Below are 15,397 nucleotides of genomic sequence, written 5' to 3' on the forward strand. Positions count from 1 at the left end.
ACAGGCTGAGAAGCAAAAGGCAGCCGCGAGGCCTAAGCATCTAGGGTCGGCCGAGAGCAAGCAAGCATTTAAACGATGACCGATAATGAAACTTTAGATCCCTGCTGGGCGGGGTTTCCTGATGCCCGTTATGACATGAGTTCATGCTCCTTGGAAGCGGTTCTGAAGACCTCTCATTTACTGGATAAAAACATACATTCTTTCCTCCTTCCCTACTCGGCTTGCCAACTTCTTCATGGATTTTGTGCATAGGGGATTTTTACTGAAAGTGTGTCTCATATTGTCCCCATGTGTTTAAAAAAGGGGACCGCTTTCCCTACTGATTTCCTGTTTGTCGCGGCAGCACCCCTACTCCCTGCTCCTGTGTTCGTCCATCCGGAAAAACACGCAGCGAGCGCCTTCTGTGCGCCTGGCCTCGTTCTAGGTGTTGGTGACGTCTGGGTGGGCAAGACACGGTCCCTGTCTTCAAGGCTATATCAGCCGCGACGGAAGCATGCGCAAAGGGCCAAGAGCATGGGGTGCGGGTGGTGACCTTTGAGCTGGGTCTAGAGGAACAGGTAAGATTGTAAGGATGTGGGGATGAGGGAGTTGACGTTCTAGGCCAAGTGGACAGAGCACCGAATGTGAGAGCACCTGGTGCGTCTGGGGAATGACGGGGAATTCTGGGCGTGAGGGCATGAGTGGGGGGTGGACTTCTGGTACAACGGAGAGGGGCAGGGAACACCAGATTGCGGAAGGCCTCGAGAGTCAAGGACTTGGCTCTTACCCTGCCGGCAGCAGGAAGTTGATGAACTAGTTGAAGCTGGGGAGGCTCACAATCAAGACCAAACATTGTGACTTTTTTGAGATACCAATGAGGTGACAGCAGTTTTTGCTAAGTATCATTCATACACAAAAGTATAGACCAGAGGACATGGCCCAAAGGCCATTTTTAAAGAGGCCTGGTCTAACGAGGGAACCAATTCACTTTAGATTTAGATTAGCCATCATGAGAGACGTGAAAGAAATACAATATGCCTCTGTGAGGAGGTACTTGGGAAACAAAGCTCTGGTTACTAAGGTCAGCCAAGGCCAACAGGAAAGGAGTTTTGCCAGAGGTGGAGGGCTGTAACAGGGTATCTGTTCCTGAAGCTTCCTCTGTGAGGTTCCGGGCCTAGGCCAGCCGAGTGGGGCTCCCCACCCAGGGTTCTCGTGCCTGGGACGTGTAGGAGTAGATTCACTACACCACGGGCAGGAGGGGCCCGAGCGTGCTTGGTTCTGCATAGATGAACAGCCTAGGAGTGGGGCCCACCTCACTAGGAGGGAAGGAAGGCCCTGCAAAGCTGGGAAAACAAGGGGGTCCCCCCCAGGACAAGCGCTCCTACAGCATACCTCTACTTCTAGGAAATTTCTGACCGCGAAGACGGCTCCTATGTTACTTCCCCCTTTTTTTTTTTTATTGAGTTTAGGCATTCGTGCACCAAACATTTATTGAGGGCCTGCTGTGTGCTAGGTACCATTCTAGGGGCTAGGAGATCCAGTGATGGACAGAATACGCAAAGCCCCTGACCTTATGGAATTTACATTCCGGGAGAGAAGACAGACAAGAGACAAGTAAATTACTACAGAATATGGTTTTAGGTAGTACTGAGTGCTATAAGGATGTTCATAAAGGGTCATGTGATGGAGAGAGACTGGAGGCTCTAACCAGGATGGTCATGGAGGTCTTCTCTGGGAGGGAATATCTGAGCTGACTTGAAAGCTACAAAGGAGTCAGTTGTGCAACTAGCCGGGGAAAGAGCCCTCCGGGCAAAGGGAACCGCAAGTGCCACGGTCCTGAGATCAAAAGGGGCTGGGTGTGTTGGGTGGTGGTGAGAAGGCCAGTGAGGCTGCAGCAGAGAGAGGAAGGAGGAGGGTAACAGGATCGGCGGTCAGGGGGGCACGAGTGTGGGGCCAGATCACATAAGGCCTGGGTGGGGGAGTAAGGAGCTGGGACTTTGAGCGTGATGGCAAGTCACTGGGGGGTTTCGAGCAGGGGGCTGGTGGGACTGATGTGGCCACTGTGTGGAGAATAAGGAGGCAAACGAGGAAGCAGGGGGACTGGTTAGGTCATTGTAGTGATGCAGCAACAAGATAATGGTGTCTTAGACGGGGCCAGAGAGGGTCAGATTCCAGAAACACACGCAAGGAGGACTCGCAGGATTTACTGTCGGATTCGATGTGGCATACGATGGAAAGAGAGGAATCAAGAGCTCCTAAATTTCAGTCTGAGCATTTGGTTAGTGGCATTTTTTGGAGCGGGGTGGGGGGGAACTGGGGTGGGGGAAGGAGTGGGTATGAGGGGAAGCAAGAGTTCCACACACTCTTAGTTGGAGCTGTTGGCTAGGCAGTTGGTTATAGGGCCATGGGGTACAGAGGAGACATCCAGTCTAGAGAGAGACACTTTGGAGTCCAGTGTAGAGATGGTACTTCAAGTCTGAACGAGATCATTTAGGATGTGGTAGCCCCTAGCCACGTGTGCCCTTCGAGCACTCGAAATTGGCCAGCTCCGATTGAGATGTGCCGCCTGAGTGAAATGCGAACCGAATTTCAAAGACCTAGCACGGGGGAAAAAAAAAAAAAAAGAACGTAAAATGTTTTGGTTCTGTTGAGTTAAATAAAATATGGTAATGTTTGGGCTCTACTGAGGTCAAAATAACCCCACCTGTTTTCTTTTGGCTTTTTTAAATACGTCTACTAGGAATTTTGCAACAACACTTGTGGCTTGCAGTGGTGGCTCACGTTCATGTTCCTACTGAATGGCACTGATTTAGGAAACAGTCATAGATAAAGAGGGCCAAGGACAGAGGCTTTAGGGGCTACAACATTTTAGATCTAGGGAGAGGAGGAAGATCAAGCAAAGGAGCTTGAGGAAGAATCAGCCAATGAGGTTGGAGGAAAATTAAGGGAGTGTGATGGTCAGTGAGGCGAAGTGATAAAATTATGCAAAAAGGAGGGCGTGTCAGATGTTGCTGGGAAGTCAGGGGACTTGCAGTGGCATTTCTAAGAGCCATTTTGGTGGAGTGCTTTGGAAGGAGTTCGGGTCGGAAGCCTCAATTCAGAGAGAGAGCCCGGGAGACTGAGAAGTGAAGACATAAGGCTAGTAAGTATAGATGACATAACCCTTTAAAGTTTTGGGGTGGTAAGAAAGGGGGTGGTAACGGGAAGAGAATTTCAAATCAAGGGGAGCCGTGTGTGTTTCGCTGTGTTGGGTGGGTGGGTGGTTGGTTGAGACAGGGAGACAGCTCAGCTGATGGTGGTGCTGTCTTCAGGGTCCTTGGGATTCGCTTAAGAGGATGCGGCAAGTGTGCGAGGAAGGATCGGAGACAGTCTGCACTCGAGAGTTAGTCAAATCGAGTGATTCTATTCACGGCTCTAAGGGATTCAGATGCCACCAAGGTGTCCTCTTTCATTGTTCTCCCTCTTGGCCTCCCTATTTTCCTCTTTGGTTATTGCTTTGCTGTCTTCTACCCCTGCCAGTGGTGGGTTAAGGACAATATTAGCCTACTGCGGCCTGCTATTTTGGACAACAGGCTCCTTTTCTATGGACTTCTCCAAAGCTCAGAGAGAGTTTTTTTTCCCCAGCGTGTAAAAAGCCTTCCTTAGTGTCGGGGCAGGGGTGCTGCTGTCCTCCCTTGGGATTTCTGAGGGACTTCTGACCTTCTCCATCCCTTTGCTCCTCCCAAATCTCCAGGTGGAACGCGTTGTGTGTGAGAATTAGGGAGCATTGTATGGGCTTGGGATTAAGTCATCTTCAGGCGGAATTGTGATATTGGCTAATAGAGTTTGAGTGACTTGAACATAGTGTCAGTACTTTTCAGCCAAGGCCAGCCAGGGCACACCTGTCATCGAGCGAGTTGGGTTTATCACTCATCACAGTAAGAAAGAACTCACACCATGGGAAATCATAGGACTTCAAAGTGAGAGGGTCTGAAGCCACCTCGACACCAGGGCCCTGTCAGCCCTCACTGTGGTTTGGAAGCGTTCACTTTCCAAGGCCTCAGTCACTCTTGCTGGTGACCTCTCAAGTCCGCCTTAACCTCAGAGCCTATGGGCGTCCCTCTCTACTTCCGGAGATGTATCGGGGCGTATGGCTGGAGGGCAAGACAGGACTGGCCTGGAATCCGTCCACGAAACAGCAGTGGCAGTTTGACTATGTCTGGGAGCTGAGCAGATCTAAGGTGGGAAAGGGGGCTCCAGAACCTACTTAACCCCCACTTGATTGTCCTTCAACTGGTCGGATCAAGACCCTAGGGGGAGCTCTTATGAGGCCCAGCTCTGCCGGCCTCTCTACAGCTTCCCAGCTGTGTATGAATATAGCATCCTTTCTCTGGGTTAGGGTGCTTGCTGGTCAGAGGCCCCTTCCCAACCCACACAAACTCCCATCAAAAATGTCAGCATTGATTTTTAAAGATCTGGTTATCCACAGACATGTTTCCCTAGACCTGTCAGCCCTAGCTTTTGCTAGAAGGCTATATTGAATGGGAAATTTACAGTTGATGCTCAATTGATTATCTGTACTGATGGAGAAAAGCGTAAGGACAGATGATTCTCCCATGACATAGAATCAGAGTCATGGGAGAATTAGCCTTTTAATGGTCGCTTGGATTGCTTCCCATTTTTGGCTATTTAAAACAATGCAATGATAAACATTTTTGCATGTATATTTCTGTGTATTTTCCTGTTCTAGGCATTTCATATAAATGAAGTCATGAGCTTTTTTTTTTTTTTTTTAAAGATTTTATTTATTTATCTGACAGAGAGAGACACAGCGGGAGAGGGAACACGAGCAGGGGGAGCGAGAGAGGGAGAAGCAGGCTTCCCGCCGAGCAGGGAGCCCGATGCGGGGCTCGATCCCAGGATCCTGGGATCGAGACCTGAGCCGAAGGCAGACGCTTAACGACTGAGCCACCCGGGCGCCCCTCATGAGCTTTTTTTAAAGGAAGGGTAATTCGCTCTCATGGCAATTCTTTGGTTTTCCTTGAATGGTTTAAGAATCTAATGGAAGGATAAAGGGTAAGGTAAAATGAGTGTGTTAGGCCCTGGATATCAAATGATGATCTTTTGCTTTTTCACTCAATATTTTACTTTAGTGATCCTACTATGGCTGAATCGCTAAGTGAAGGTTCTGGAAGTCTGGAAGTTCTGGAGGCCGGTGATGAGGGTAAGTAGCCCAGTGGAATCTTGCCAACTAGAACTAGATTCGTTTACTGTTTTTAACCCTAGGAAAAAATGAAGCCACAAGCAAACGAGTTCATATCAAATTTCTAATAACATTAGACTCAGTCTGCATTTACTTTGCAGGGTTTTTTTTGCCTCTTTTTTGCGGGGTCCAACTCTGATATCACAAGGTTTGTCTGAGGCCCTGCAGTCTTCTTTGGGGATGGTTACTGGTTTCTACTTACTAAGGCAGGAGAGATGTTTCTGCTTAATTAGAAAAAAAAATTTGTAGCAGACCATGACCTGAGAGATTCAACTGAGGTTTTACTGTAGAGAGTAATTCAGATTTTTTTGTAATTTGAGGAATAAAGGGGGAATACAAACCAAAGATGCCACCACAGCCTTCTGTAAGTGGGACTCAATTTACAAAAGTTCTTTTTGCAGAACTTACTCAGATGTGTGTCCATTCCCTAAATTGTGGGGCCACCTAGGAGCGATATGTAACCGCGAGTGAGTATCAGTTCAGGGAGGCAAAAGTCACTAGATAGTGATAAGCCTCATCGACATCCCTCCACTGCAAAGGACCCATCAGACATAAAATAAGACGTTGAATTTAAAGATAGGACTAAATGCAACAGTTCACTGGGTTGTTCTCCAATTTTTGTTGAAGTGGCATATGATGTGGAAGACTTGATCCGGAAGAACAGAATGGAACCTTCTTGTGGCTTCCTAGAGGCCTGTTTTTACTGCTGATATGGGGCTGATGTGGGGCAGGGAATGCTGAACCTGGTGCACGGATCCTTGAGGGCAGGGCTTGGGGCTTCGTTTTGGTGTCACCATTGTTTTGTATTGGGTCTCAGAGAGAGAGTCCTTAGATCCCGCAAATATTCAATCAATGAATGGATAAAAAAATGAATGATAGGCCTCTTCACCAAGGCAGCCCCCTACAAAACCAACTGACCTATCTTTTTGGATATGAGCTAGACAGATGCCTCCAAAAGAAGGTGGCAATGCGGTGCATCTTGATGAAGAGTGAAGGTAAGGAAATGCCTTTTCTCTGTTCACAAGATTTCGTTGTTTTAAAAGATCAGACGGTTGGGTACGTTTTTAGAGCTAGTCGTTGCTAGCGAGAGAATAGCGTGGCTGTTTGGAGGTTGATGGAGAGAAAGGCTAGATAGAAATGTTTTCTTTCTAAGCAGCGATGCAAGAGAAAAAGGTCAATGTCATGCGATGCATTTTTAAAGCCCCATTAAGTTCAACCCAGGCGGGCTGCCTGTGTGCACGGCAGATAAGCAAATATACAACCCAGAAGCAATGATTTCTTCATTGGAGTTAACGGTGTTTTCCTCTCTGGGGGGAAAACTGCTTTTAGTGGGCTGTTTTCTGGCATGTGACACATGACCTTCATTGGATGAGGTTGTTGAGAGCTCCTGTCTGGGAATACGTAGTCCTTGGGCTCGGACAGGGAAATCAGTGGCTTTGTTATAGGAGAAGTCCAGAAGCTGGCGGCCGGCAGCTCACTGCCCACCACTGTGGTACCTGGCAGGGGCACTTGTTACCCAGTGTGGAGGTGGCCTACATAAACATTGCTGGATACAAACGTGGGTTGCGACCACGACCCGCTGCCTAGGTCTATCTAGCCTTTGGCACTTCAGCTTCTTTTGAAAACCAGCCTGGGCAGGGCTCAGCTGCTGGTAATTTGAAGGCACCCCTTTACAAAAGAGAGCTTGAAAGGCCATTTCATACACTTGAATATAGGGCAACTCTCTCGGATTTCAGTGGGGTTTCAGAATACGTAGCTTGTGGACTGTTCCCAGACTTGTATCTATTTTTCAGGGCCAATCTCCACATATGGGGTCTGATGTGGATGGGGCTCGGGAGGTCTCCTAAGCCAAAACAGGCCAAAGACTTGGACTCTTGCAGTTGATATTGGATGTGTGGCAATGGGTTGCTCGGTAAGGCTGTGTCTAGCTTCCTAGTCACTGCCTGAGGTCAGTGAGCCACCAACCCACCATGGTAGTTACCATCTCCTGGTGCACCCCCAGCTCTACCAACAGAGCTCTATCCCCCCATGCCCACATACTCAGAGCTAGCCCACAGGGACGAATGGAAACATTATTTTCCTTCTAGTGCCCGTAGTTGAAAGAGACACATGTTACTTAAGGTATTTTGGATCCTCATGGGAAAATAGGTTGTTGTTTTTGGCCAGCAAAAATGGAAAACTGGGGGGGGGGGGGCACGGAAATTGAAATACATGCATCATTAAATGTTAGCCCCTGTTATGGTTCTAAAGTCACCAGTCATTTTGCTGATTTAGGGACATAAAAAAGTGTTAGTGCCTAATTTTGTCTGCCCATACGATGATTATGCTTGGTACGTTCAGCTTTGGAGCCCGAATGTTTATTGGAAGTGTTTTTATTCAATTATTAAATGTTTATAGATTGCGTTACAAGTGCAGCTACTAGCCACTGATTCTCTCATCTCTGCCTTTTTGCTGGTTTGTGAGGAGCAGGTTTGCCCTCCCCCCTTCTAGTCGGGGATTTTGAAGCAAGAGGGGCAATGATCACTATGTTTCTAAACACTCTGAGCATAAAGTTGTTCCTCTTTTAGAAGACCGGAAGGAGACCACCCACCAAGAATCAATAAATCTTATTTGTTCTGGGTGAAAACTGGCAGGGACTTTTACACCGGAGAAATAGGCAAATACTACAAATAAGGGCATTTCCCCCAAGAGATCCAGTTGATAAATCTTTTCCAGCAAAGAACTGATCATAGCAATTAGTATAGTATAGTAATCCTCGACCATTTTCAAGCCACCCCCAAGCATCGTACTAAATAATGTATCATTAGGGCGCCTGGGTGGCTCAGTTGGTTAAGCGACTGCCTTCAGCTCAGGTCATGATCCTGGAGTCCCGGGATCGAGTCCCACATCGGGCTCCCTGCTCAGCAGGGAGTCTGCTTCTCCCTCTGACCCTCTTCCCTCTCGTGCTCTCTATCTCTCATTCTCTCTCAAATAAATAAATAAAATCTTTAAAAAAATGAATAAATAAATAAATAATTTATCATTATAGAAATTAGTTGAACTCTTCCTGAAAAAAAAATTATAGAAGGAAACTTGAAAAAAATATGTTTCCTGCTGTATCTTCGTGTTTTATTCTTTCTATCCATAGGTAGAATCGCCAAGTTGGTCCCCATCATGACCCTATTTAGGTACATCCTAGTAGATGAGAAATGGCCCAAGCCATTCCAAACAGGAGTTACTTAAATAGGGATTATCAAGCATATAGTCCTCTGTCTTCTTGCATTGCCCCACCCCACGCTGGCTTCTGCTTCTAATCATTATACTGTACAGATCACTATTGATTGATAGATATGGGGCTGCTTCATCTTATCTATAGATAAATAGAACTGATAGACCAATTCTACAGATAGAATTGAATCTGGTCTTAATAAACAAGTAATTATCGGGGCACCTGGTTGACTCTGTGGGTAGAGCCTGCAACTCATTGATCTCAGGGTCGTGAGTTCAAGCCTCACGTTGGGTGTAGAGTTTATGTAAAAAAAAAATTTTTTTTTAAAGGAAACAAGTAATTATTGATTCCCTAGTACTAGCTCACAGTTATTAGCACTTGCACCATACCAGACCCTATGCTAAGCTCTTTACCTCCACTTTTTACAACTTATATCAACCCTGACAAGGGCCAGTGTTTAAATTATAGGATGCTTAAGGATGATTCTGCTTGGCGACCTTAATTTAAGGAAAGTGACAGCTGTGTTGGTATTCTGCATCCCTCAATGGACTCAGTTGTCCCTTGGGAGCTACTGCATGCCTTTCACAGTGCTGGTTGCTGAAGGGGATGCAAAAGAGGGCCTGCCTACAGCCTTGATGTGGGGAACAGTAGCTAAGACACAGAACTGTATCTTATTCCTTTCTCATTGATACCCAAAACATAGTAAGTGCTTGGTCTTAAATATTTGTTGGATGGGTGGATGGGTGGATGGATGGATGGATGGATGGATGCATGGATGGATAGGCAGACTAGAGGGCATTCAGGTGTAAAACTTGGAAGGCCAACAGTCAAGTTTTAGGCATACAGAGAGAAGGGTTGATTGTTGTGACTGGTGGGACACTGAACTGAATGCCAGTGTCCCTTCAATTCTTGAAGTTTAGAAACCCTTCTCATAGGCCATAGGATTCCAGAGCTAGAAGGAATCTTAGTTCAGCATTTCCCATAGTGTGTTTTGCCAGACATTCTGCTTACATGCATTTGGGAGACAACATTGCTGCCCAGTATCTTAAAGCTTCTCTGTTCACATAGGCATGTTGAAGTTCCAGAAAAGTCTTGTTGGAAAGCAGAGCCTTAAACTTCGCCGAATCCAGCGTTTCTCAGAATGACTGGCCCGCAGATCCCTTTCTCATGCAATAGACCAATGATAGCCCTCTAAACGCACTTTGGGAGATGCTGACTGGTGTGATCCCTTCATTTTCCTGCTGAGTTCCAGAGAGGTTGAGTGACTTACCCAAAGTCACAGAGCTAATTGATAGCAGAGCCAAGTCGAGGATTCCAGGCTGTTCTGACTCTTGGGTGGCACTCTCCGTTACACCACTAAGCCTTTCTAATGGCAGCCCCATTGGCAACTCCCTTGCTTGGGCCCTCCCCTGCCAGGGCAACATTGCTGGGCTGGCAAGAGGCCTTCCAGAGACCAGACTGTTGGGAATTGGGATGAGACACCTATGCTGGTAAATTATGGCGTGTGAAAGCGGTAAGAGCTGATTCTTTCCCTCTGGAGAATGCAGCACGCACTCCCCTCTCCTCATCCTTCTTCTGCTGAGCCCCAGTAAAGATACATGGGCTTGTTAGGAAACTAAAAAAAGCCCTAACAAAGCCTTAGGAGCATTTAAAGCTCCAATGCTTTGCCTCTGCCCTGGTGGTTAATGTAGATAGCGCAAACTTGCAATTATTTGCAGGTGCAGAGGGCAGTAGCCCCCTAGATAATCCAAACCAACCGGCAAAAATGGAAGAACACACACAGTGCACATAGTGCACTCACGCACGCAGACACACGTACGCACGCACTCAAGCACGCACACATGCATGCACTCACACACGCACTCACATGCTCACACACATGCACGCACACACACATGCATACACACACTCCCTGCAAAACCCTTTGGTATCTGATTCTGTCATGCCTTTTGCACAGGCAGCTTCTTTGCCCAGTGGCCCTTTCTTCCCAATTCCAAGCCCTCTCCCTCGCTCCTAAATTCCCTCCTCCAGGACAGCTTCCCTGACTGCACTGCCCCGATTGCACTCGCCCCGTGGATCTGCATCCTTTCAGCACACAAGCTGGCCAGTCCCAGCTCCCACCTGCAACTCCAGGGGTCCTGAGGGGCTTTCTCACATGTGGAAGCTTGCTTCCCCAGCTGGGTGGCGGTGACTCCAGACGCCAGTGTGAAGTCGGGGGGGCACCCCGTGCTTGTGTGGGCTCAGTAATTGCTGCAGAGGAATGAGCTTCTTGGGTCAGGAACGAGGTGTGTGTTCATGGTTGCGGTGGCCAGGCAAGTGGATGCCTGGTGAGTTGGGCCTGAAGAGAGGCCTGCTCAAAGACCACAAGCTGGGGCCCGAGCTTCTGCTCTCCCCAGAACTCAGACACTTTGTTCTACGGAGTTAGGAAGAAGGGAGCAGGCCACGTGCATGGTGTTGTGGTGTCGTGGGCCCCGGGGTGGGGAAGGGTGGCGAGGGCCAAGTCTGCAGGGCACCTGGGATCACAGTCCTTGTTCCTGTCACAAAGGCCCCATTTCCTCCCCTTCCACTGTCACACTCTGCCTCACTCTCCTTCCTTAACTTCCAGGAAAGAAGAAATCCAAATTCAAAGCTTTCAAGAACCTTTTTGGCAAGAGGAAGAAAAAAGAGCTGGAAGATGCCCCGGGAGGGAGGAGGCTAAAGCCAAGCTTGTCCAGCGGCAGTATTAACATCTCTTCTCTGAAGCCGGTTCGGGAAGGTCAGCGCACTGAGGCCAGGTAAGGTCCAGTGGGCGGCCGTGGCCTGGGGGCCCTTCTCCGTGCTCACAGCGATGCTTATTGTTGGGGTGCGGAGCTCAGTAGGTTGGCCGCTGCACATCCCTGACCCCGAGAGCGCTGGGTACAGACAGACCAGGGCGGCCCTCCCCTGTCACAGCTGTGTGACCCATGCGACCCACCCCTAGTGAGGCGCTGGAGGCCTCTGTTCCGTAACGTAAAGACAGCCTGCCTCATGCGGGCAGCCGGGCCTGGTTAGCCTGCCTGGCCGTCAGACTAATAGACCTGTGCTTACCTCGTGGGGGAGGCTCCATCTCTTAATGTGTGATTAATATCTCAGATGCTGAAGCCAGGTCGAGCTGGGTGGAGGCCAAGGCGAGAAATCACTTGTGTTAATGTAAAAACAAGCAAAGAAAAGGAGCAGGCAACATCCCAGAAGACGGGGCCGGGAGGGGGGGCGGAGGGAGATGCTGCAACTGGTCCCAGAATGGGGAAGACTGGTTCTTAAGCCACCCCTGTTCCAGTTTTCATCTGTGATGCCCCCACTTCCGTATCTGACCATCCGGTACCCCTGGCTGTTTCCTGGCTCCATCAGCTCCCCCTCTGTGCAGGTCCACTTGGGCCTGTTGCCCTGGCCTGAACATTCCAGACTTTTATCTGCACTGCCCACAGAGCTCACCTGTGCCGTGACCCCTTCCCCCGAGGCTCTGCTTGCTGGAAATGGGACAGTCAGCAAACCTGACAGCGCCTCGGTCTCCTTCAGGAGGCCCTTCATGAGTGCATTGAGTGTGAGGAATTTCAGATAGCTTTGCTGGTGGTGGGGGGAGATGGTTCTGGACAGAGGGGTTTGTTTCATACCTCATAAATCATGCCGTGATATAGACTACAACCCAATAGCTCCCAGTGAGCCTACGCAAGCACTGCTATAAACCAGAGGGTGGGGGAGGGGAGAGGGGAGTTTGGGTCTACTCTGCCTCGTCTCTACAAATCAGCGAGGGCCATCTCTCCTAAAGTTCTGCATTTCCCCCTTCCGACTTGTCCCTCTGCCTCCAAGATGGTGCATTGGTTCTGATGCATTCTCCACACTAAGAAGGCAAGTGCGCACAGGGCTTGCGGGGTGGGGGGAGGACAGGAGGGAGTGGGGGCAGAGGAAGAAGTGGGTAGTACGAAGGCATCTGCCTCCTCTCTTCTTGCTGGTCCCAAGCTACCTTAGTATGGGTGCCATTTTAATCCCCTAACACCAGATTGTCCTCGGAGCATGTGGTTATCAGATCTGCCCATGTGCATGTCCCACAGTCAGACAGGCTCACAATGATGGGGCGGAGGCTGGTCCTACAGTGCCCGAGCTGCTACTCTGGGTACCATTTAAAGATTGTTTTTTAGGGGGGTGCCTGGGTGCCTCAGTCGGTTGAGTGTTAGACTCTTGATTTCAGCTCAAGTCATGATCTCAGGGTTGTGAGATCGAGCCCCTCAATGGGCTCTGCATTGGGTGTGGAGCCTGCTTAAGATTCTCTCTCCCTCTGCTCCTCCCCTCCCCCCGCTCACTCTCACTCTCTTTCTCAAAAAAAAACAAAAAACAAAACATTGTTTTTTAGGGGTGCCTGGCTGGCTCAGTAGAACATGCAATTCTTGATCTCAGGGTCACGAGTTCAAGTGCCACATTGGGCGTGGAGCCCTACTTAGGGAAAAAAATGTTTTTTAAAGTGTCAACCTACATGTATGACAGTAAATGTTTTGTAATAAAGGTAATAAGTGCCAAAAAAGTACATAAAATTTTAAACAATTATTTTATCTAATTTAAAATTTCCACCCTTCCCTAAAAGAAATTCTGTGCCTATTAGCAGTCAATCCCCAGTCCCTCCCCACTCCAGCCCAAAGTGATCACTTACCTACTTTCTGTCTCTATCAATTTGCTTATTCTGGATACTTCCTATAAATGGCATCATATGGTATGTGGCCTTTTGTGACTGGCTTGTTTCCCTTAGCATGTCTTTGTTTTCCAGGGTCATCCATGTGGTAGCATGAATCCAATACTTAATTCCTTCATCCTACTGAGTAGTATTCCAGTGTATGAATAACCACATTTTATCTGTTCATCAGATGACAGATATTTGGGTGTTTCCATCTTTTGGCTATTATGGAGAATGCTGCTGTGAACATTTGTGTACAAGTTTTTGGATGAATGTATGTTTTTATTTCTCTTGGGTATATGCCTAGGAGGATACTGGGTCATATGGTAATTTAATGTTCATGTTTTTGAGAAACCACCAGACTGTTTTCCAAAATGCCTGCCTGCACCATTTTACATTCCCACGAGCAGCGCGTGGGGGTTCCAACTTCTCCGCAACCTTGCCAACACTTGTTACTCTCTGAGTTTTTGTTTCTAGCCATTCTATTGGGTCTGAAGTGGTAGCTATCTCATTATGGTTTGGATTTATATTTCCTGACTGGCTAGTGAAAGGCTGAGCATCTTTTCATGTGCTTGTTGGCTCTCTGTATATCTTCTTTGGAGAAATATCTATTGAGATCCTTTGCATTTAAAAAATTGGGTTATTTATCTTTTTATTATTGAATTGTAAGAGTTCCTCATGTATTCCAGATATGAATCCCTTATCAAATATACAATCTGCAGGGGCACCTGGGTGGCTCAGTCGGTTAAACGTCTGCCTTTGGCTCTGGTCATGATCCCAGGGTCCTGGTATCAAGCCCCACATCAAGCTCCCTGCTCGGGGCGGGGGGGGGGGGCGCCTGCTCCTCCCTTTCCCTCGGCCCCTCCCCCCCCACTCGTGTTCTCTCTCGCTTGCTCTGCTTTCTCTCTCTCAAATAAATAAATAAATAAATAAACTTTTAAAAAAAGATATGCAATCTGCAAATATCCCCCCCCTTTATGTGGGTTGTCATTTCACTTTCTTGCTAGTATCCTTCGAAGCTTAATTCTGATCAAATCCATTTATTTTTTTCTTCAGTTGCTTAAGCTTTTGGAATCATATTCTAAGAATCCATTGCCAAATCCAGGTCATGAAGATATACCCCCCAGTGTTTTCTTCTAAGAGTTTTAGCTCTTATATTTAGGTCTTTGATCCATTTTGAGTTCATGTTTATATATGGTATGAGATAGGGTCTAACTTCTCCCTTCTGTATGTATCTTTCCAGTTGTCTCTGCATCATTTGTTGAAAAAACTATTCTTTCCCCATTGAACGGTCTTGGCACCCTTTTTACAAATCGATTAACCATAGATGGATGAGTTGATTTCTGGACTCTCAATTCTATTCCATTGATCTATATGTCTATCCTCATGGCAGTACTATACTGTCTTGATTACGGTAGCTTGGTAGTAAGTTTTGAAATTGGCAAGTGTGAGTTCTCCAACTTTGTTCTTCTTTTTCAAGATTGTTTTATCAGTTTGTGGCCCCTTACATTTCACGATGAATTTGAAGATTATCTTGCCCACTTCTGCCAAAGAAAAGAAAAAAGGCAACTGGAATTTCAATAGTGATCACATCAAATCTGTAGATCAATTTGCAGACTATTGTCATCTTGACAAGATTAAGGCTTCCAGGGCCCTGAGCACAGGTTGCTTTTTCATTTGCTTAGGATTTCTTCTTTAACTTCTTTCATCAGTGTTTTAGAGTGCTCAGAGTATAATTTTGACACACTTTTCATTAAATTTATTCCTACATGTTTTAATCTTATTGATGTTATTGTAAATGTTGAAAATTGGAAGTGTTTTTGTCATTTCATTTCTGGGTTGTTCATTGCAAGTATATAGAAATACAATCAATTGTTACATATTGGTCTTTTATCCTGTAGCCTTGCTGAACTCATGTATTAGTTCTAGTAGTTTTTATTGGATTCCTTAGGAGTTTTATACACAAGATTGTGTCATCTATGATTGGAGATAATTTCACGTTTTCCTGTCCAATATGGATGCCTTTTATTTAATTTTCTTACCTAATTGCCTTGGCTAGAACCCCCGGGACAAAGTTGAATCGAAGTGGCAACAGCAGACATCCTTGTCTTGTCCCTGATCTGAGGGAGAAAACATTCAGTCTTTCATCATTAAGTGTGACATTAGCTGAGAGTTTCTCACAGATGTCCTCTGTCAAGGTTGAGAGTATTTATCATGAGTGTATCTATTATGTATTTGGATTTTACAAATGCTTTTTCTGTATTTATTGAAATGACCCCACAGTTTT

General features: G+C 47.0%; 1 protein-coding gene across 1 annotated transcript in view; it reads left to right on the forward strand.

Moving 5' to 3' along the window:
* The first annotated feature begins 5,121 nt into the window (after positions 1-5,121).
* KIAA1210 (KIAA1210 ortholog) overlaps positions 5,122-15,397 on the forward strand; it is a 44,036-nt gene continuing 33,760 nt past the window's right edge. Inside the window, exons 1-2 of the mRNA XM_088028533.1 lie at positions 5,122-5,182; positions 11,035-11,203. Of these exons, the coding sequence (XP_087884659.1) occupies positions 5,122-5,182; positions 11,035-11,203 (230 nt within the window). The remainder of the gene's footprint in view (positions 5,183-11,034; positions 11,204-15,397) is intronic.

Source organism: Eumetopias jubatus, unplaced genomic scaffold, assembly GCF_037043125.1.
Source record: "Eumetopias jubatus isolate StellerSeaLion01/CBP00866 unplaced genomic scaffold, mEumJub1_p1.0 scaffold_11, whole genome shotgun sequence".
NCBI classification, from domain to species: domain Eukaryota; kingdom Metazoa; phylum Chordata; class Mammalia; order Carnivora; family Otariidae; genus Eumetopias; species Eumetopias jubatus.